The following is a 23,456-nucleotide window of genomic DNA, read 5'->3' as shown; positions in this document are numbered from 1 at the left end:
TATAGAGGACATAGATAGCGATCTGGTCTAAACTAGTGACTATAGAGGACATAGATAGCGATCTGGTCTAAACTAGTGACTATAGAGGACATAGATAGCGATCTGGTCTAAACTAGTGACTATAGAGGACATAGATAGTGATCTGGTCTAAACTAGTGACTATGGAGGACATAGATAGTGATCTGGTCTAAACTAGTGACTATAGAGGACATAGATAGTGATCTGGTGACTATAGAGGACATAGATAGTGATCTGGTCTAAACTAGTGACTATAGAGGACATAGATAGCGATCTGGTCTAAACTAGTGACTATAGAGGACATAGATAGCGATCTGGTCTAAACTAGTGACTATAGAGGACATAGATAGCGATCTGGTCTAAACTAGTGACTATAGAGGACATAGATAGCGATCTGGTCTAAACTAGTGACTATAGAGGACATAGATTGTGATCTGGTCTAAACTAGTGACTATAGAGGACATAGATAGTGATCTGGTCTAAACTAGTGACTATAGAGGACATAGATAGTGATCTGGTCTAAACTAGTGACTATAGAGGACATAGATAGTGATCTGGTGACTATAGAGGACATAGATAGTGATCTGGTCTAAACTAGTGACTATAGAGGACATAGATAGCGATCTGGTCTAAACTAGTGACTATAGAGGACATAGATAGTGATCTGGTCTAAACTAGTGACTATGGAGGACATAGATAGTGATCTGGTCTAAACTAGTGACTATAGAGGACATAGATAGTGATCTGGTCTAAACTAGTGACTATGGAGGACATAGATAGTGATCTGGTCTAAACTAGTGACTATAGAGGACATAGATAGTGATCTGGTGACTATAGAGGACATAGATAGTGATCTGGTCTAAACTAGTGACTATAGAGGACATAGATAGCGATCTGGTCTAAACTAGTGACTATAGAGGACATAGATAGCGATCTGGTCTAAACTAGTGACTATAGAGGACATAGATAGCGATCTGGTCTTAACTAGTGACTATAGAGGACATAGATAGCGATCTGGTCTAAACTAGTGACTATAGAGGACATAGATAGCGATCTGGTCTTAACTAGTGACTATAGAGGACATAGATAGTGATCTGGTCTAAACTAGTGACTATAGAGGACATAGATAGTGATCTGGTCTAAACTAGTGACTATAGAGGACATAGTTAGTGATCTGGTGACTATAGAGGACATAGATAGTGATCTGGTGACTATAGAGGACATAGATAGTGATCTGGTCTAAACTAGTGACTATAGAGGACATAGATAGTGATCTGGTCTAAACTAGTGACTATAGAGGACATAGTTAGTGATCTGGTGACTATAGAGGACATAGATAGTGATCTGGTGACTATAGAGGCCATAGATAGTGATCTGGTGACTATAGAGGACATAGATAGTGATCTGGTGACTATAGAGGACATAGATAGTGATCTGGTGACTATAGAGGACATAGATAGTGATCTGGTGACTATAGAGGACATAGATAGTGATCTGGTGACTATAGAGGACATAGATAGTGATCTGGTGACTATAGAGGACATAGATAGTGATCTGGTGACTATAGAGGACATAGATAGTGATCTGGTGACTATAGAGGACATAGATAGTGATCTGGTCTAAACTAGTGACTATAGAGGACATAGATAGCGATCTGGTGACTATAGAGGACATAGATAGTGATCTGGTGACTATAGAGGACATAGATAGTGATCTGGTGACTATAGAGGACATAGATAGTGATCTGGTGACTATAGAGGACATAGATAGCGATCTGGTGACTATAGAGGACATAGATAGTGATCTGGTCTAAACTAGTGACTATAGAGGACATAGATAGTGATCTGGTCTAAACTAGTGACTATAGAGGACATAGTTAGTGATCTGGTGACTATAGAGGACATAGATAGTGATCTGGTGACTATAGAGGACATAGATAGTGATCTGGTGACTATAGAGGACATAGATAGTGATCTGGTGACTATAGAGGACATAGATAGTGATCTGGTGACTATAGAGGACATAGATAGTGATCTGGTGACTATAGAGGACATAGATAGTGATCTGGTGACTATAGAGGACATAGATAGTGATCTGGTGACTATAGAGGACATAGATAGTGATCTGGTGACTATAGAGGACATAGATAGTGATCTGGTGACTATAGAGGACATGTTTACACAGGCAGCCTTATTATGCTCGTTTGCCAATAACAGTTTATTTTGATAAACATGCTCTCAGACCTGTCCTTGACGAACACAGGCTCGTTATCATTAGCGTCCTCTACGTTAACGGTCAGGAGCCTCCAGTTGGAACGCTGAGGCAGACCCTGGTCGTAGATGGTCACGTTCAGGACGTAGCGGTCAGTCCGCTCGCGGTCCAGCGGCAGGAACACTGTCATCAGGCCCGTCTCCATGGCGATGTCGAAGCAGCTGTCTCTGTTGCCGTTGGAGATGGCGTACAGGATGTGACCGTTGAAGGCCGTGTCGTCATCTGTTGCCCTCACCTGGAATAAACAATAGAATAAATATTAACAATATAAACAATTATCAAAAATTGGTTGAATATTGAATCAATAAATCCTTGTAAATGTGCTAAAATCAAAAGAAAAGCACCCAGAAATAACCTTTGGTGGTATACCATACAGCCTATACTTGAAAATAGACCAAAATACAGTCAAAACTCTATATACACAGCTGAAGTCGTAGTTTACATACACCTGAGCCAAATACAGTTAAACTCAGTTTCACAATTCCTCACATTTAATCCTAGTAAAAATTCCCTGTCTTGGGTCAGTTAGAATCACCACTTTATTTTAAGAATGTGAAATGTCAGAATAATAGTAGAGAGAATGATTGATTTCTTTCCTGACATTCCCAGTGGGTAAGAAGTTTACATTCACTCAATCAGTATTTGGTAGCATTGCCTTTAAATTGTTTAACTTGGGTCAAATGTTTTGGGTAGCCTTCCATAAGCTTCCCACAATAAGTTGGGTGAATTTTGGCCCATTCCTCCTGACAGAGCTTCATGGTTGGGATGGTGTTCTTTGGCTTGCAAGCCTCCCCTTTTTTCCTACAAACATAACAATGGTAATTATAGCCAAACAATTCTATTTTTGTTTCATCAGACCAAAGGACATTTCTCCAAAAAATACGATCTTTGTCCCCATGTGCTGTTGCAAACTGTAGTCTGTTTTTTTTATGGCGGTTTTGGAGCAGTGGCTTCTTCCTTGCTGAGCACCTTTCATGTTATGTCGATATAGGACTCGTGTTACTGTGGATATAGATATAGATACTGTTGTACCTGTTTCCTCCAGCATCTTCACAAGGTCCTTTGCTGTTGTTCTGGGATTGATTTGCGCTTTTCGCACCAAAGTACGTTCATCTCTAGGAGACAGAACGCGTCTCCTTCCTGAGAGGTATGATGGCTGCATGGACCCATGGTGTTTATACTAGCGTACTATTGTTTGTACAGATGAACGTGGTACCTTCAGGCATTTGGAAATTGCTCCCAAGGATGAACCAGACTTGTGGAGGTCCTACAATTATTTTTCTGAGGTCTTGACTGATTTCTTTTCATTTTCTCATGATGTCAAGCAAAGAGGCACTGAGTTTGAAGGTAGGCCTTGAAATACATCCACAGGCACACCTCCAAATGACTCAAATGATGTCAATTAGCCTATCAGCAGCTTCTAAAGCCATGAGATAATTTTCTGGAATTTTCCAAGCTGTTTAAAGGCACAGTCAACTTAGTGTAAACTTCTGACCCACTGGAATTGTGATACAGTGAATTATAAGTGAAATTATCTGTCTGTTAACAATTGTTGGAAAAATTACTTGTGTCACGCACAAAGTAGATGTCCTAACCGACTTGCCAAAACCATAGTTTGTTAACAAGAAATTTGTGGAGTTGTTGAAAAATGTTAGGAGATTTAATGACTCCAACCTAAGTGTATGTAAACTTCCGACTTCAACTGTAGGTAGCTCCTACCTATATATGTATAACTTTATGAGCCGGACTGCCTGTCTTTTGCTAATGATTTATTTTCTGGTTTTAGACGTCCAATGGGCCTTTTTCCTTTTTCTGGCGCCCCCTTGTGTACTGAGCAAGGTAATACTGTAAATCCCGGGATGAGAAAAGGACGCTATGATGGACACCACCCAACCCTACTCTGGACACTTCCCAATACGTGTAACTCATTTACCATGAACACTCCATCACAACGTGAAATTCCACATCCCTCACCTGAAAGACACTCGCCCCCTTGGCCAGATCCTCCCTGACCACAATACTGGAGGGGAACGACACAAACTGAGGTGTCAGTCTGTTGGCTGAGAACAGGTCTGTGTACCCCTCATCCACCCTGGGTCTCCGCAGCGCCGTAGCCTTCTGGAGGAAGAAGAAGAAGAAGACTTTCCAGATCTATTTTCTTTGCTCTGCTTTAATCCCAACAGAGGGGCTGGAAGGGAGGGGTTGGTAGAGAGGGGCTGGAACAAAGGGGTTGGAACAGAGGGGTTGGAACAGAGAGGCTGGAACAGAGAGACTGGAACAGAGGGGTTGGAACAGAGAGGCTGGAACAGAGAGGTTGGAACAGAGAAGTTGGACCAGAGGGGCTGGAACAGAGAGGTTGGAACAGAGAGGTTGGAACAGAGGGGCTGGAACAGAGAGGTTGGAACAGAGGGGCTGGAACAGAGAGGCTGGAACAGAGAGGTTGGAACAGAGAGGTTGGAACAGAGGGGCTGGAACAGAGAGGCTGGAACAGAGAGGCTGGAACACAGAGGCTGGAACAGAGAGGTTGGAACAGAGGGGTTGGAACAGAGAGGCTGGAACAGAGAGGCTGGAACAGAGAGACTGGAACAGAGAGGCTGGAACAGAGGGGTTGGAACAGAGGGGTTGGAACAGAGGGGCTGGAACAGAGAGACTGGAACAGAGGGGCTGGAACAGAGAGACTGGAACAGAGGGGCTGGAACAGAGGGGCTGGAACAGAGGAGTTGGAACAGAGAGGCTGGAACAGAGAGACTGGAACAGAGGGGTTGGAACAGAGGGGCTGGAACAGAGGGGCTGGAACAGAGGGCAGCCACAGTGTGAACCCGATGTCGCTGTTTTGCTAACAGTATAGCTTCCTCCACTGTCTTGGTCCGAACTAGGGATCCTCTGCTCGCAAACACACATGACAATGTACCTGATCTCCTTGGCGACATTTCAAACTAGCTGTGGTGTAAGTTTACAGCATGTTCTTAACTACATTACAAATGCTGCGCCCAATGAGCAGTTTAGGGGTTAAGTGCCTTGCTCAAGGGCACATCGGAAGTAAGTGCACCTGAGATTCGGATATTGATACAGATATTGATAATGATATTGATGGCACCTGTAGTACCAGCTCTGCCAGGCTCTGGGCCACTCCTGTCTCTCTGCAGGTGACACTACGAGACGGCATCCCTCCCCGGACCACCGTCACGTTGACGTAGGTCGGCTCCGAGAACAGCTCTCCGTCCGTCGCCTCCACCTAGGAATAATAATACGAAGAAGAATGATAATAATATAAAACATAATAACACTATTAATAATCAAATGAAGAACAATATGAACAATAATAATAATATTAAAAATAATAACAATAAAATTAATAATAATAATAACATTAATAATAATAGTAATAATAATAAAATGCATAACAATATGAACAATAATAATAATAATATTAATAATAATAACAATAAAATTAATAATAATAATAACATTAATAATAATAGTAATAATAATAAAATGCATAACAATATGAACAATAATAATAATATTAAAAATAACAATACAATTAATAATAATAATAATAATAACAATAATAATAACATTATTAATAATAAAAATGATTAATAACAATAACATTAATGTTAATACTATTATTATTAATGATACAATCAATATTAATAATAACATCAATAATAACAATAATACTGTGTACCAACTGGAACTCTGTTATGTGTAGTGCACTATTATAAGGAGAGACATAGGAATTCATAGGGAGACACAGAGAGACATAGGGAGACATAGGGAGACACAGAGAGACATAGGGAGACATAGGGAGACACAGGGAGACATAGGGAGACATAGGGAGACATAGGGAGACACAGGGAGACATAGGGAGACATAGGGAGACACAGGGAGACATAGGGAGACACAGGGAGACATAGGGAGACATAGGGAGACATAGGGAGACACAGGGAGACATAGGGAGACAAGGGGAGACACAGGGAGACTCAGGGAGACACAGGGAGACATAGGGAGACACAGGGATACAGGGAGACACAGGGAGACATAGGGAGACAAAGGGAGACATAAGGAGACACAGGGATACACGGGGAGACATAGGGATACATAGGGACAACATAGGGGATACATGGGGATACATAGGGTATACATAGGGACAACATAGGGATACATAGGGGATACATAGGGATACATAGGGGATACATAGGGACAACATAGGGATACATAGGGTATACATAGGGACAACATAGGGATACATAGGGGATACATAGGGATACATAGGGACAACATAGGGATACATAGGGGATACATAGGGACAACATAGGGATACATAGGGGATACATAGGGACAACATAGGGATACATAGGGGATACATAGGGACAACATAGGGATACATAGGGGATACATAGGGATACATAGGGGATACATAGGGATACATAGGGGATACATAGGGGATACATAGGGATACATAGGGACATCATAGGGACTACATAGGGATACATAGGGATACATAGGGGATACATAGGGATACATAGGGATGCATAGGGATACATAGGGATACATAGGGAATACATAGGGATACATAGTGGTACATAGGGGATACATAGGGGATACATAAGGACAACATAGGAGATACATAGGGGATACATAGGGATTGTTTTATTTTTTATTGAACCTTCATTTAACTTAGCAAGCATACGATATACATAGGAATACATAGGGGATACATAGGGGTGTATAGGGACTGAATAGGGATACATAGGGCAGCATAGGGAAGACATGGGGGTACATAGGGATACCTTGAGGTTGAAGACAACCGTCTTGAGGTTAGCGGAGGCCAGGGACCTCCTCAAGGCCAGGGCACCAGAATCTGGGTTAAGGTTGAAGTAGTCCAGGTCATTACCTGACAGGATCCTGTACTTAACCAGCCCCAGGTCGTCTATGTCTGCAATACAATACAATACAGACTTAACCAGCCCCAGGTCGTCTATGTCTGCAATACAATACAATACAGACTTAACCAGCCCCAGGTCGTCTATGTCTGCAATACAATACAATACAGACTTAACCAGCCCCAGGTTGTCTATGTCTGTAATACAATACAATACAGACTTAACCAGCCCCAGGTCGTCTATGTCTGCAATACAATACAATACAGACTTAACCAGCCCCAGGTCGTCTATGTCTGCAATACAATACAGACTTAACCAGCCCCAGGTTGTCTATGTCTGCAATACAATACAATACAGACTTAACCAGCCCCAGGTCGTCTATGTCTGCAATACAATACAATACAGACTTAACCAGCCCCAGGTCGTCTATGTCTGCAATACAATACAATACAGAATTAATGGGCGGCAGGTAGCCTAGTGGTTAGAGTGTAGAGGCGGGAGGTAGCCTAGTGGTTAGAGTGTAGAAGAGGCAGGTAGCCTAGTGGTTAGAGTGTAGAGGTGGCAGGGTAGCCTAGTGGTTAGAGTGTAGAGGTGGCAGGTAGCCTAGTGGTTAGAGTGTAGAAGAGGCAGGTAGCCTTGTGGTTAGAGTGTAGAAGAGGCAGGTAGCCTAGTGGTTAGAGTGTAGAGGCGGCAGGTAGCCTAGTGGTTAGAGTGTAGAGGCGGCAGGTAGCCTAGTGGTTAGAGTGTAGAGGCGGCAGGTAGCCTAGTGGTTAGAGTGTAGAGGCGGCAGGTAGCCTAGTGGTTAGAGTGTAGAGGCGGCAGGTAGCCTAGTGGTTAGAGTGTAGAGGCGGCAGCTAGCCTAGTGGTTAGAGTGTAGAGGAGGCAGGTAGCATAGTGGTTAGAGTGTAGAGGGGGCAGGTAGCCTAGTGGTTAGAGTGTAGAGGAGGCAGGTAGCATAGTGGTTAGAGTGCAGAGGCGTCAGGTAGCCTAGTGGTTAGAGTGTAGAAGAGGCAGGTAGCATAGTGGTTAGAGTGCAGAGGCGTCAGGTAGCCTAGTGGTTAGAGTGTAGAAGAGGCAGGTAGTATAGTGGTTAGAGTGCAGAGGCGTCAGGTAGCCTAGTGGTTAGAGTGTAGGGGTGGCAGGTAGTCTAGTGGTTAGAGTGGAGGGGAGGCAGGTAGCCTAGTGGTTAGAGTGTAGGGGTGGCAGGTAGCCTAGTGGTTAGAGTATAGAGACGGCAGGTAGCCTAGTGGTTAGAGTGTAGAGGCGGCAGGTAGCCTAGTGGTTAGAGTGCAGAGGCGTCAGGTAGCCTAGTGGTTAGAGTGTAGAGGCGGCAGGTAGCCTAGTAGTTACAGTGTAGGGGTGGCAGGTAGCCTAGTGGTTAGAGTGGGGAGGCGGCAGGTAGCCTAGTGGTTAGAGTGGAGGGGCGGCAGGTAGCCTAGTGGTTAGAGTGTAGAGGCGGCAGGTAGCCTAGTAGTTACAGTGTAGGGGTGGCAGGTAGCCTAGTGGTTAGAGTGGGGAGGCGGCAGGTAGCCTAGTGGTTAGAGTGGAGGGGCGGCAGGTAGCCTAGTGGTTAGAGTGTAGGGGTGGCAGGTAGCCTAGTGGTTAGAGTGGGGAGGCGGCAGGTAGCCTAGTGGTTAGAGTGGAGGGGCGGCAGGTAGCCTAGTGGTTAGAGTGTAGAGGGGGCAGGTAGCGTAGTGGTTAGAGTGTAGGGACGACAGGTAGCCTAGTGGTTAGAGTGGAGGGGCGGCAGGTAGCCTAGTGGTTAGAGTGGGGAGGCGGCAGGTAGCCTAGTGGTTAAAGTGTAGAGGCGGCAGGTAGCCTAGTGGTTAGAGTGGAGGGCGGCAGGCAGCCTAGTGGTTAGAGTGTAGAGGGGGCAGGTAGCGTAGTGGTTAGAGTGTAGGGACGACAGGTAGCCTAGTGGTTAGAGTGGAGGGGCGGCAGGTAGCCTAGTGGTTAGAGTGGAGGGGCGGCAGGTAGCCTAGTGGTTAGAGTGCCGAGGCGGCAGGTAGCCTAGTGGTTAGAGCGTTGGGCCAGTAACCGAAAGGTTGCTGGATTGAATCCCCCGAGCTGACAAGGTAAAAATCTGTCGTTGTGCCCCTGAACAAGGAAGTATTCCTGCTGTTCTCCGGTAGGCCGTCATTGTAAATAAGAATGTCTTCTTAACTGACTTGCCTAGTTAAATAAAGGTCAAATTAAAAAATATTATGTCAAGAACAGCTGAAATAAGAGAAACAACTGTCCATCATTACTTTAAGACATTAATGTCAGTCAATATGGAACATTTCAAAAACTTTGAATGTTTCTTCAAATGTTTCTTCAAGTGCAACCATCAAGCACTATGATGAAACTGTCTCTCATGAGGACCACCACAGGAAAGGAAGACCCAGAGTTACCTCTGCTGAATAAGTTCATTAAAGTTACCAGCCTCAGAAATTGCAGCCCAAATAAATGCTTCACAGAGTTCAAGTAACCGCCACATCTCAACATCAACTATTCAGCGGAGACTGTGTGAATCAGGCCTTCATGGTCGAATTGCTGCCAAGAAACCACTACTAAAGGACACCAATAAGAAGAAGAGACTTGCTTGGGCCAAGAAACACGAGCAATGGACAAGGTAAATGGATGATCTCCGCATGTGTGGTTCCCACCGTGAAGCATGGAGGAGGAGGTGTGATGGTGTGGGGGGGCTTTGCTGGTGACACTGTCAGTAATTTATTTAGAATTCAAGGCACACTTAACCTGCATTACTACCACAGCATTCTGCAGCAATACGCCATCCCATCTGTTTTGGGCTTAGTGGGACGATCATTTGTTTTTCAACAGAACAACAGAACAATAACCGGCAGTGTAGCCTAGTGGTTAGAGCATTGGACTAGTAACCGAAAGGTTGCAAGTTCAAATCCCTGAGCTGACAAGGTACAAAATCTGTCGTTCTGCCCCTGAACAGGCAGTTAACCGACTGTTCCTAGGCCGTCATTGAAAATAAGAATTTGTTCTTAACTGACTTGCCTAGTAAAATAAAATAAAACTCATAACACACCTCCAGGCTGTGTAAGGGTTATTTGACCAAGAAGGAGAGTGATGGAGTACTGCATCAGATGACCTGGCCTCCATAATTACAAGACCTCAACCCAATTGAGATTGTTTGGGATGATTTGGACTGCAGAGTGAAGGAAAAGCAGCCAACAAGAGTTCAGCATATTATTATTATCTTTTAAATGTAACGTTTATTTAAATAGGCAAGTCACTTAAGAACAAATTCTTATATACAGTAACGGCCTACCCCGGCCAAACCCTAACCCGCATATGTGGGAACTCATCCAAGACTGTTGGAAAATCATTCCAGTTGAAGCTGGTTGAGAGAATACCAAGAGTGTGTAAAGCTGTCATCAAAGCAAAGGGTGGCTACTTTAAAGAATCTAAAATCTAAACAATATTTTGTTTTTACTTAATCCCTTTCTTGGTTACTACATGATTCCATATGTGTTACTTCATAGTTTTGATGTCTTCACTATTATTCTACAATGCAGAAAAAGGAAAATATAAGGAAAAACCTTTGAATGAGTCGATGTGTCTAAACTTTTGACTGGTCATGTATATATATATTTATACAGAGTGCATTGGGAACGTATATATATATATTATATACTAGCAGGAACTAGGTGTGGGACTATTTATACAGAGTGCATTGGGAACATATATATATATATACAGAGTGAATTGGGATTTTTTTTTTTTTACCTTTATTTAACCAGGCAAGTCAGTTAAGAACAAATTCTTATTTTCAATGACGGCCTGGGAACAGTGGGTTAACTGCCTGTTCAGGGGCAGAACGACAGATTTGTACCTTGTCAGCTCGGGGATTTGAACTCGCAACCTTCCGGTTACTAGTCCAACACTCTAACCACTAGGCTACCCTGCCATCCCAATGTATGTATGTATATATATATATATATATATTTATACAGAGTGCATTGGGAACGTTTATATATATATTTATACAGAGTGCATTGGGAACATATATATATATTTATACAGAGTGCATTGGGAACGTGTATATATATACAGTATTTAGGCAGAGTGCATTGGGAATGTGTATATATATATTTATACAGAGTGCATTGGGAATGTGTATATATATATTTATACAGAGTGCATTGGGAATGTGTATATATATATTTATACAGAGTGCATTGAGAACATGTGTATATATATATATTTATACAGAGTGCATTGAGAATGTGTATATATTTATACAGAGTGCATTGGGAACGTGTATATATATATTTATACAGAGTGCATTGGGAACATATTCAGATCCCTCCAATCCTTCCACATTTTGTTACGTTACAGCATTATTCTAGCATTATTCTAGCATTATTCTAGCATTATTCTAGCCTTATTCGAGCATTATTCTAGCATTATTCTAGCCTTATTCTAGCATTATTCTAGCCTTATTCTAGCCTTATTCTAGCCTTATTATAGCCTTATTCTAGCATTATTCTAGCCTTATTCTAGCCTTATTCTAGCATTATTCTAGCCTTATTCTAGCATTATTCTAGCCTTATTCTAGCATTATTCTAGCCTTATTCTAGCCTTATTCTAGCCTTATTCTAGCCTTATTCTAGCCTTATTCTAGCATTATTCTAGCATTATTCTAGCATTATTCTAGCCTTATTCTAGCATTATTCTAGCCTTATTCTAGCCTTATTCTAGCCTTATTCTAGCCTTATTCTAGCCTTATTCTACCCTTATTCTAGCATTATTCTAGCATTATTCTAGCATTATTCTAGCATTATTCTAGCCTTATTCTAGCCTTATTCTAGCCTTATTCTAAACTTATTCTAGCCTTATTCTAGCCTTATTATAGCCTTATTCTAGCATTATTCTAGCATTATTCTAGCCTTATTCTAGCCTTATTCTAGCCTTATTCTAGCCTTATTCTAAACTTATTCTAGCCTTATTCTAGCCTTATTCTAGCATTATTCTAGCCTTATTCTAGCCTTATTCTAGCCTTATTCTAGCCTTATTCTAGCATTATTCTAGCCTTATTCTAGCCTTATTCTAGCATTATTCTAGCATTATTCTAGCATTATTCTAGCCTTATTCTAGCCTTATTCTAGCATTATTCTAGCATTATTCAAGCATTATTCTAGCATTATTCTAGCCTTATTCTAGCCTTATTCTAGCATTATTCTAGCATTATTCAAGCATTATTCTAGCATTATTCTAGCATTATTCTAGCCTTATTCTAGCATTATTCTAGCATGATTCAAGCATTATTCTAGCATTATTCTAGCATTATTCTAGCCTTATTCTAGCATTATTCGAGCATTATTCAAGCATTATTCTAGCATTATTATAGCATTATTATAGCATTATTCTAGCATTATTCTAGCATTATTCAAGCATTATTATAGCATTATTATAGCATTATTATAGCATTATTATAGCCTTATTCTAGCCTTATTCTAGCCTTATTCTAGCCTTATTCTAGCCTTATTCTAATGTTATTCTAGCCTTATTCTAGCATTATTCTAGCCTTATTCTAGCATTATTCTAGCCTTATTCTAGCCTTATTCTAGCCTTATTCTAGCATTATTCTAGCCTTATTCTAGCCTTATTCTAGCATTATTCTAGCCTTATTCTAGCCTTATTCTAGCATTATTCTAGCATTATTCTAGCATTATTCTAGCCTTCTTCTAGCCTTATTCTAGCATTATTCTAGCATTATTCTAGCCTTATTCTAGCATTATTCTAGCCTTATTCTAGCATTATTCTAGCATTATTCTAGCATTATTCTAGCCTTATTCTAGCCTTATTCTAGCATTATTCTAGCATTATTCTAGCATTATTCTAGCATTATTCTAGCCTTATTCTAGCCTTATTCTAGCATTATTCTAACATTATTCTAGCATTATTCTAGCCTTATTCTAGCATTATTCTAGCATTATTCTAGCCTTATTCTAGCCTTATTCTAGCCTTATACTAGCATTATTCTAGCCTTATTCTAGCCTTATTCTAGCATTATTCTAGCATTATTCTAGCCTTATTCTAGCCTTATTCTAGCCTTATACTAGCATTATTCTAGCCTTATTCTAGCCTTATACTAGCCTTATTCTAGCCTTATTCTAGCCTTATACTAGCATTATTCTAGCCTTATTCTAGCATTATTCTAGCATTATTCTAGCATTATTCTAGCCTTATTCTTGCCTTATTCTAGCCTTATTCTAGCCTTATTCTAGCATTATTCTAGCCTTATTCTAACATTATTCTAGCATTATTCTAGCCTTATTCTAGCCTTATTTTAGCCTTATTCTAGCCTTATTCTAGCATTATTCTAGCATTATTCTAGCATTATTCCAGCCTTATTCTAGCATTATTCTAGCCTTATTCTACCCTTATTCTAACATTATTCTAGCATTATTCTAGCCTTATTCTAGCCTTGATCAGGGAGGTGACCAAGAACCCGATGGTCACTCTGACAGAGCTCCAAAGTTCCTCTGTGGAGATGGGAGAACCTTCCAGAAGGACAACCATCTTTTCAGTACTCCACCAATCAGGCCTTTATGGTAGAGTGGCCAGACGGAAACCACTCCTCAGTAAAAGGCACATGACAACCCGCTTGGAGTTTGCCAAAAGGCACCTAAAGGACTCAGACCGTGAGAAACAATATTCTCTGGTCTGATGAAACCAAGATTGAACTCTTTGGCATGAATGCAGTCACATCTGGAGGAAACCAGGCTCCGCATTTCACCATGCCAATACCATACCTACGATGTAGAGCGCTCAGAGCCTTCCGACTTGGGCAAAGGTTCACCTTCCAACAGGACAATGACCCTAAGCACACAGCCAAGACAACGCAGGAGTGACTTCGGGACTCTGAAGTCTCTGAATGTCCTCGAGTGGCCTAGACAGAGTCCGGACTTGAACCCGATCGAACATCTCTGGAGAGACCTGAAAATAGCTGTGCAGCAATGCTCCTCATCCAACCTGACAGAGCTGGAGAGGATCTGCAGAGAAGAATGGGAGAAACTCCCCAAATACAGGTGTGCCAAGCTTGTAGCATCATATCCAACAATACTCAAGGCTGTAATCGATGCCAAAGGTGCTTCAACAAAGTACTGAGTAAAGGGTCTGAAAACTTATGTAAATGTAATATTTCAGTTTTATTTTTTAAATAAATTGCTTTGTCATTATGAGGTATTGTGTGTAGACTGATGAGGGGGAAAAACTATTTAATCTATTTTCAAATGAGGCTGTAACGTAACAAAATGTGGAGAAAGTCAAGGGGTCTGAATACTTTACGAATGCACTGTTTATACAAATTATCCATTGGATTATGATCAAGTGCTGGTAAAAACCTACTATTTATACTATTATACTATATTTATACCATTATACTATATTTATACTATTATACTATATTTATACTATTATACTATATTTATACTATTATACTATATTTATACCATTATTCTATATTTATACTATATTTATACTATTATACTATATTTATACTATTATACTATATTTATACTATATTTATACTATTATACTATATTTATACCATTATACTATATTTATACTATTATACTATATTTATACTATTATACTATATTTATACTATATTTATACTATTATACTATATTTATACTATTATAATATATTTATACTATTATAATATATTTATACCATTATACTATATTTTTACCATTATACTATATTTATACGATTATAATATATTTATACCATTATACCATATTTATACTATTATAATATATTTATACCATTATACTATATTTATACCATTATACTATATTTATACTATTATACTATATTTATACTATTATACTATATTTATACTATATTTATACTATTATACTATATGTATACTATTATACTATATTTATACTATTATACAATATTTAAACATTTATACTATATTTATACTATTATACCATTATACTACATTTATACTATTATACTATATTTATACCATTATACTATATTTATACTATTATACTATATTTATACTATTATACTATATTTATACTATTATACTATATTTATACTATTATGCTATATTTATACTATATTTATACTATTATACTATATGTATACTATTATACTATATTTATACTATTATACAATATTTAAACATTTATACTATATTTATACTATTATACCATTATACTATATTTATACCATTATACTATATTTATACTATTATACTATATTTATACTATTATACTATATGTATACTATTATACTATATTTATACTATTATACAATATTTAAACATTTATACTATATTTATACTATTATACCATTATACTATATTTATACTATTATACTATATTTATACCATTATACTATATTTATACCATTATACTATATTTATACTATTATACTATATTTATACTATTATACTATATTTATACTATTATGCTATATTTATACTATTATACTATATTTATACTATTATACTATATTTATACTATTATACTATATTTATACTATTATACTATATTTATACTATTATGCTATATTTATACTATTATGCTATATTTATACTATTATACAATATTTAAACATTTATACTATATTTATACTATTATACTATATTTATACTATTATACAATATTTAAACATTAATACTATATTTATACTATTATACCATTATACTATATTTATACTATTATACTATATTTATACTATTATACAATATTTAAACATTAATACTATATTTATACTATTATACCATTATACTATATTTATACCATTATACTATATTTATACTATTATACTATATTTATACTATTATACTATATGTATACTATTATACTATATTTATACTATTATACAATATTTAAACATTTATACTATATTTATACTATTATACCATTATACTATATTTATACTATTATACTATATTTATACTATTATACTATATTTATACTATTATACTATATTTATACTATTATACTATATTTATACTATTATGCTATATTTATACTATTATACTATATTTATACTATTATGCTATATTTATACTATGGGACTAAACCCCTATTTGATCCATAGGTTGGTTGTGCTGCGATCCAAGTGGGAGATGGGAAATTACGGACTCACGAAGAGGAAGAACTTTGCAGCTGTTTCTGATTAATAATGAACTAATTAATTAGCACTGCCATGCTGGTGGATGGTAACATTCAAATAAAACCCAGCCCTGAAACAAAACAGAGACCGAAAAAAAGGTCAGAAAAATGGATTTCTGCTGGTGTGGGGAGTCCCTAACTAGTTAGTTTTGATTTTCATCCAATTGGTGACAGATTTTCATGAGAACATTCTAAAATATGAGCATTTTCCTACCAGTGATGTTTCCACCAAACTGACTTGTTTCCCCCTAGTGTTTCCACCAAACTGACTTGTTTCCCCCTAGTGTTTCCACCAAACTGACTTGTTTCCCCCAGTGTTTCCACCAAACTGACTTGTTTCCCCTCCAGTGTTTCCACCAAACTGACTTGTTTCCCCCCCAGTGTTTCCACCAAACTGACTTGTTTCCCCCCAGTGTTTCCACCAAACTGACTTGTTTCCACCAAACTGACTTGTTTCCCCTCAGTGTTTCCACCAAACTGACTTGTTTCCCCCAGTGTTTCCACCAAACTGACTTGTTTCCCCTCAGTGTTTCCACCAAACTGACTTGTTTCCCCTCAGTGTTTCCACCAAACTGACTTGTTTCCCCCAGTGTTTCCACCAAACTGACTTGTTTCCCCCAGTGTTTCCACCAAACTGACTTGTTTCCACCAAACTGACTTGTTTCCCCTCAGTGTTTCCACCAAACTGACTTGTTTCCGCCCAGTGTTTCCACCAAACTGACTTGTTTCCCCCCAGTGTTTCCACCAAACTGACTTGTTTCCCCTCAGTGTTTCCTCCAAACGGACTTGTTTCCCCCCAGTGTTTCCTCCAAACGGACTTGTTTCCCCCCAGTGTTTCCACCAAACTGACTTGTTTCCCCCCAGTGTTTCCACCAAACTGACTTGTTTCCCCTCCAGTGTTTCCACCAAACTGACTTGTTTCCACCAAACTGACTTGTTTCCACCAAACTGACTTGTTTCCCCTCCAGTGTTTCCACCAAACTGACTTGTTTCCCCTCCAGTGTTTCCACCAAACTGACTTGTTTCCACCAAACTGACTTGTTTCCACCAAACTGACTTGTTTCCCCTCCAGTGTTTCCACCAAACTGACTTGTTTCCCCTCCAGTGTTTCCACCAAACTGACTTGTTTCCACCAAACTGACTTGTTTCCACCAAACTGACTTGTTTCCCCCAGTGTTTCCACCAAACTGACTTGTTTCCCCTCAGTGTTTCCACCAAACTGACTTGTTTCCCCTCAGTGTTTCCACCAAACTGACTTGTTTCCCCTCAGTGTTTCCACCAAACTGACTTGTTTCCCCTCCAGTGTTTCCACCAAACTGACTTGTTTCCACCAAACTGACTTGTTTCCCCCGAGTGTTTCCACCAAACTGACTTGTTTCCCCTCAGTGTTTCCACCAAACTGACTTGTTTCCCCTCCAGTGTTTCCACCAAACTGACTTGTTTCCACCAAACTGACTTGTTTCCCCTCCAGTGTTTCCACCAAACTGACTTGTTTCCACCAAACTGACTTGTTTCCACCAAACTGACTTGTTTCCCACCAGTGTTTCCACCAAACTGACTTGTTTCCCCCCAGTGTTTCCACCAAACTGACTTGTTTCCACCAAACTGACTTGTTTCCCACCAGTGTTTCCACCAAACTGACTTGTTTCCCCTCAGTGTTTCCACCAAACTGACTTGTTTCCACCAAACTGACTTGTTTCCCCGCCAGTGTTTCCTCCAAACGGACTTGTTTCCCCCCAGTGTTTCCACCAAACTGACTTGTTTCCCCTCAGTGTTTCCACCAAACTGACTTGTTTCCACCAAACTGACTTGTTTCCCCGCCAGTGTTTCCACCAAACTGACTTGTTTCCACCAAACTGACTTGTTTCCGCCCAGTGTTTCCACCAAACTGACTTGTTTCCACCAAACTGACTTGTTTCCGCCCAGTGTTTCCACCAAACGGACTTGTTTCCGCCCAGTGTTTCCACCAAACGGACTTGTTTCCGCCCAGTGTTTCCACCAAACTGACTTGTTTCCACCAAACGGACTTGTTTCCGCCCAGTGTTTCCACCAAACTGATTTGTTGGCTAAAATGACGTAGCACACATAAAACATACTTTTGCATTTCAGTTTTTATGTACCAAATAAAAATCTAAGGGTCAATGTTGTTCCATCACCTTTTCCACTCTACTGATGGTATCGCTACAAAACTTGTCACGTTATAATATACCCACTCTGGTCGTGGCACGTGCCCTTCTCTAGCCAACAGCTCACAGATACAGTGGGGCTAGTCTAGATTACAGCTCACAGATACAGTGGGGCTAGTCTAGCCAACAGCTCACAGATACAGTGGGGCTAGTCTAGATTACAGCTCACAGATACAGTGGGGCTAGTCTAGATTACAGCTCACAGATACAGTGGGGCTAGTCTAGATTACAGCTCACAGATACAGTGGGGCTAGTCTAGATTACAGCTCACAGATACAGTGGGGCTAGTCTAGATTACAGCTCACAGATACAGTGGGGCTAGTCTAGATTACAGCTCAAAGATACAGTGGGGCTAGTCTAGATTACAGCTCACAGATACAGTGGGGCTAGTCTAGATTACAGCTCACAGATACAGTGGGGCTAGTCTAGATTACAGCTCACAGATACAGTGGGGCTAGTCTAGATTACAGCTCACAGATACAGTGGGGCTAGTCTAGATTACAGCTCACAGATACAGTGGGGCTAGTCTAGATTACAGCTCACAGATACAGTGGGGCTAGTCTAAATTACAGCTCAATTACAGCCCCCCCCCCCCTTGAAATTCATCACCAGGAACGTTTACCCCCCCTGTGAAGTTCATCTTCATTTATTTAATCTGTAACCTAATAAACTGCATGGTTTTCCCGAGTCATACTGAGACGACCACACAACATGTCATCGCGTGACTCCCAAGTTTTCTTACGATATGACAATATTTGCGCATAACGGCATTTCCTCCACCATGTCTCGCATAATTGATTTTACTGATACAAAAAGATCCCACCATGTCGTACGTGGTTATTGACACTGATCAATCAAGTACAAGGGAGGCGTGAAAACACTCATTCCTCGAGGACGGGAGTTTGACACATGATTTAGCCTCTGGGTTACCTACCCACAGCTGACATGGTGACGATGTTCTGGCCTACAGGGAAGTCCTGTTCGATCATCCCTCGGCAGCCAACCCTCTCAAACAAAGGTCTGTTGTCATTTACGTTGATGAGGCGCACTGTCACGTTGACCTCGTTCTCCCGCCGGTACGGAGAACCCCAGTCTGAGGCCCGGACGGAGAACATGTAGAGATCAGATGACGTCTCGCAGTCCAGCTCTCTAGTGGTCCTCAGCTGAGAGAAGAGGGGAGATGAGGAGAGGAGAGGAGAGGAGAGGGGAGGGGAGGAGAGGAGAGGAGAGGAGAGGGAGGGGAGTGGAGGGGAGGGGAGGGGGGGGAGGGAGGGAGAGGAGAGGAGAGGAGAGGAGAGGAGAGGAGAGGGAGAGGAGAGGAGAGGAGAGGAGAGGGAGGAGGGAGGGGAGGGGAGGGGGGGGGGAGGGGAGGGGGAGGGAGGGGAGGGGGAGAGGAGAGGAGAGGAGAGGGGGAGGGGAGGGGGAGGGGAGGGGAGGGGAGGAGGAGAGGAGGAGAGGAGAGGAGAGGAGAGGAGAGGAGAGGAGAGGGAGAGGAGAGGAGGAGAGGAGAGGAGAGGAGAGGAGAGGAGAGGAGAGGAGAGGAGAGGAGAGAAGAGAAGAGTAGATGACAGTAGAGAAGAGGTGGGGAGAAGAGAAGAGAAGAGAAGAGAAGAGAAGAGAAGAGAAGAGAAGAGAAGAGAAGAGAAGAGAAGAGAAGAGAAGAGGAAAGGAGAGGATAGGAGAAGAGAGGAGGGGAGAAGAGAAGAGGAGATGACAGGAGAGGAGAGGAGAATAGAAGAGAAGATGACAGGACAGGAGGAAAGGTGATAAGATCAAATAAAATATGTTTGTCAATCATTGCAGCATGTACTGTATACACACACAGTGAGGATCAACCAGCCCCAACAGTCAACACTAAAAGTAGCCAGTACCTCTCCTGAGTCCTGATCTATGGTGAAGGGTAGCGCCTGAAGCCCAGCAATGCTGTGGGTGATACACCCGTTCTCCCCTTTGTCATCGTCCACCGCCGACACCACCAAGATCACCGTGCCGACCGGCATGGTCTCTTCGATTGACACGTCGTACGCCGGCCTGGCGAACGTGGGCGTGTTGCCGTTAGCGTCCTCTATGGTGACCTGAGTTAAAGATGAGATACGAACAGAACAGAAGATCAGATTTGTTTGTCAACAAAGACGACAACAACAACATATTACGAATCAGATCAAACACATTAAAATCACCTGGACCCTGGTTCTGAGTTTACTGCCCTGCTCCAGCACCTCCAGCTCCACGACGTCCTGTGATAGGCTGGTCAGAGGGGTTGTCGTAGTGATGACCCCGGTCAGAGGGTTGATGAGGAAGTGCGGTGAGGCAGAGAAGGGGCTGAAGCTGTAGTTGACGGTGGGAGGGCCTGGGGTGATCCGCACTTCCACTATGATGGTGCCAGGCGGCGCTATCTCACTCAGTCTCACCTGGTAGAGCTGTTTATCAAATCTCATCTGGAAAGTCAAGTTACAACGTGTGCCACTTTTCTTGCTGTTATACCAAAATGAACTACATTGAGCTTTTCTATTGGTATAAAATAGGAGCATTGTGTAATTAAAATGGCTTTGTTGTTATGATATTGTTATGATATTGTTATGGTGTTGTTATGGTGTTTTGATGGTGTTGTTATGGTGTTGTTGTGGTGTTGTTATGGTATTGTGATGGTGTTGTTATGGTGTTGTTATGGTGTTGTTATGGTGTTGTTATGGTATTGTTATAGTGTTGTTATGGTGTTGTTATGGTGTTGTGATGGTATTGTTATGGTGTTGTTATGGTGTTGTGATGGTGTTGTTTTGGTGTTGTTATGGTGTTGTGACGATATTGTTATGGTGTTGTTATGGTGTTGCGATGGTGTTGTTATGGTATTGTTATGGTGTTGTATTGGTGTTGTTATGGTATTGTTATGGTGTTGTGATGGTGTTGTTTTGGTGTTGTTATGGTGTTGTGACGATATTGTTATGGTGTTGTTATGGTATTGTTATGGTGTTGTGGTGGTGCTGTGATGGTGTTGTTTTGGTGTTGTTATGGTGTTGTGACGATATTGTTATGGTGTTGTTATGGTGTTGCGATGGTGTTGTTATGGTATTGTTATGGTGTTGTATTGGTGTTGTTATGGTATTGTTATGGTGTTGTGATGGTGTTGTTTTGGTGTTGTTATGGTGTTGTGACGATATTGTTATGGTGTTGTTATGGTATTGTTATGGTGTTGTGGTGGTGCTGTGATGGTGTTGTTATTGTGTTGTTATGGTGTTGTGACGATATTGTTATGGTGTTGTTATGGTATTGTTATGGTGTTGTATTGTTGTTGTGATGGTATTGTGATGGTGTTGCTATGGTGTTGTTATGGTGTTGTGACGATATTGTTATGGTATTGTGCTGGTGTTGTTATGGTGTTGTTACGGTGTTGTTATGGTGTTGTGAAGATATTGTTATGGTGTTGTTATGGTGTTGTGAAGATATTGTTATGGTGTTGTTATGGTGTTGTATTGTTGTTGTTATGGTGTTGTGACGATATTGTTATGGTGTTGTTATGGTATTGTTATGGTGTTGTGGTGGTGTTGTGATGGTGTTGTTATTGTGTTGTTATGGTGTTGTATTGTTGTTGTGATGGTATTGTGATGGTGTTGTTATGGTGTTGTTATGGTATTGTGATGGTGTTGTATTGTTGTTGTGATGATATTGTGATGGTGTTGCTATGGTGTTGTTATGGTGTTGTTATGGTGTTGTGACAATATTGTTATGGTGTTGTTATGGTGTTGTTATGGTGTTGTATTGTTGTTGTTATGATATTGTAATGGTGTTGTTATGGTGTTGTTATGGTGTTTTTATGGTGTTGTGAAGATATTGTTATGGTGTTGTTATGGTATTGTTATGGTGTTGTATTGTTGTTGTTATGGTATTGTGATGGTGTTGCTATGGTGTTGTTATGGTGTTGTGACGATATTGTTATGGTGTTGTTATGGTGTTGTTATGGTGTTGTTATGGTGTTGTTATGGTGTTGTTATGGTGTTGTTATGGTGTTTTTATGGTATTGTTATGGTGTTGTATTGTTGTTGTTATGGTATTGTGATGGTGTTGTTATGGTATTGTGATGGTGTTGTTATGGTGTTGTGAAGATATTGTTATGGTGTTGTATTGTTGTTGTTATGGTATTGTAATGGTGTTGTTATGGTGTTGTTATGGTGTTGTTATGGTGTTGTTGTGGTGTTGTGGAGATATTGTTATGGTGTTGTTCTGGTATTGTTATGGTGTTGTTATGGTATTGTTATGGTGTTGTATTGTTGTTGTTATGGTATTGTGATGGTGTTGTTATGGTATTGTGATGGTGTTGTTATGGTGTTGTGACGATATTGTTATGGTATTGTGATGGTGTTGTTATGGTGTTGTGAAGATATTGTTATGGTGTTGTATTGTTGTTGTTATGGTATTGTGATGGTGTTGTTATGGTATTGTGATGGTGTTGTTATGGTGTTGTGACGATATTGTTATGGTATTGTGATGGTGTTGTTATGGTGTTGTGAAGATATTGTTATGGTGTTGTTATGGTGTTGTTATGGTGTTGTGACGATATTGTTATGGTGTTGTTATGGTATTGTTATGGTGTTGTTATGGTATCGTGGTGGTCTTGTTATGGTATTGTGGTGGTGTTGTGATGGTGTTTTCGATGGTGTTGTGATGATATTGTGATGGTGTTGTTATGGTGTTGATATGGTGTTGTTATGGTGTTGATATGGTGTTGATATGGTGTTGTTATGGTGTTGTTATAGTGTTGATATGGTGTTGATATGGTGTTGGTATGGTGTTGTTATAGTGTTGATATGGTGTTGGTATGGTGTTGTTATAGTGTTGATATGGTGTTGGTATGGTGTTGTTATAGTGTTGATATGGTGTTGGTATGGTGTTGTTATAGTGTTGATATGGTGTTGGTATGGTGTTGTTATAGTGTT

At 40.3% G+C, this 23,456-nt stretch overlaps 1 protein-coding gene across 1 annotated transcript in view; it reads right to left on the bottom strand.

Moving 5' to 3' along the window:
- The window catches only part of LOC135543701 (protocadherin Fat 3), a 290,068-nt gene that overhangs the window by 241,467 nt on the left and 25,145 nt on the right, over nt 1-23,456 (bottom strand). The window contains exons 10-16 of the mRNA XM_064971068.1: nt 20,706-20,963; nt 20,349-20,600; nt 19,460-19,688; nt 7,086-7,231; nt 5,387-5,524; nt 4,264-4,407; nt 2,262-2,524 (exon numbers count right to left, since the gene is read on the bottom strand). Coding sequence (XP_064827140.1) covers nt 2,262-2,524; nt 4,264-4,407; nt 5,387-5,524; nt 7,086-7,231; nt 19,460-19,688; nt 20,349-20,600; nt 20,706-20,963 — 1,430 coding nt within the window. The remainder of the gene's footprint in view (nt 1-2,261; nt 2,525-4,263; nt 4,408-5,386; nt 5,525-7,085; nt 7,232-19,459; nt 19,689-20,348; nt 20,601-20,705; nt 20,964-23,456) is intronic.

The sequence above is a fragment of the Oncorhynchus masou genome, chromosome 8, assembly GCF_036934945.1.
Source record: "Oncorhynchus masou masou isolate Uvic2021 chromosome 8, UVic_Omas_1.1, whole genome shotgun sequence".
Taxonomy (NCBI): domain Eukaryota; kingdom Metazoa; phylum Chordata; class Actinopteri; order Salmoniformes; family Salmonidae; genus Oncorhynchus; species Oncorhynchus masou.
Note: the sequence above shows the minus strand (reverse complement) of the source record. Positions and strands in the feature narration are given on the sequence as shown.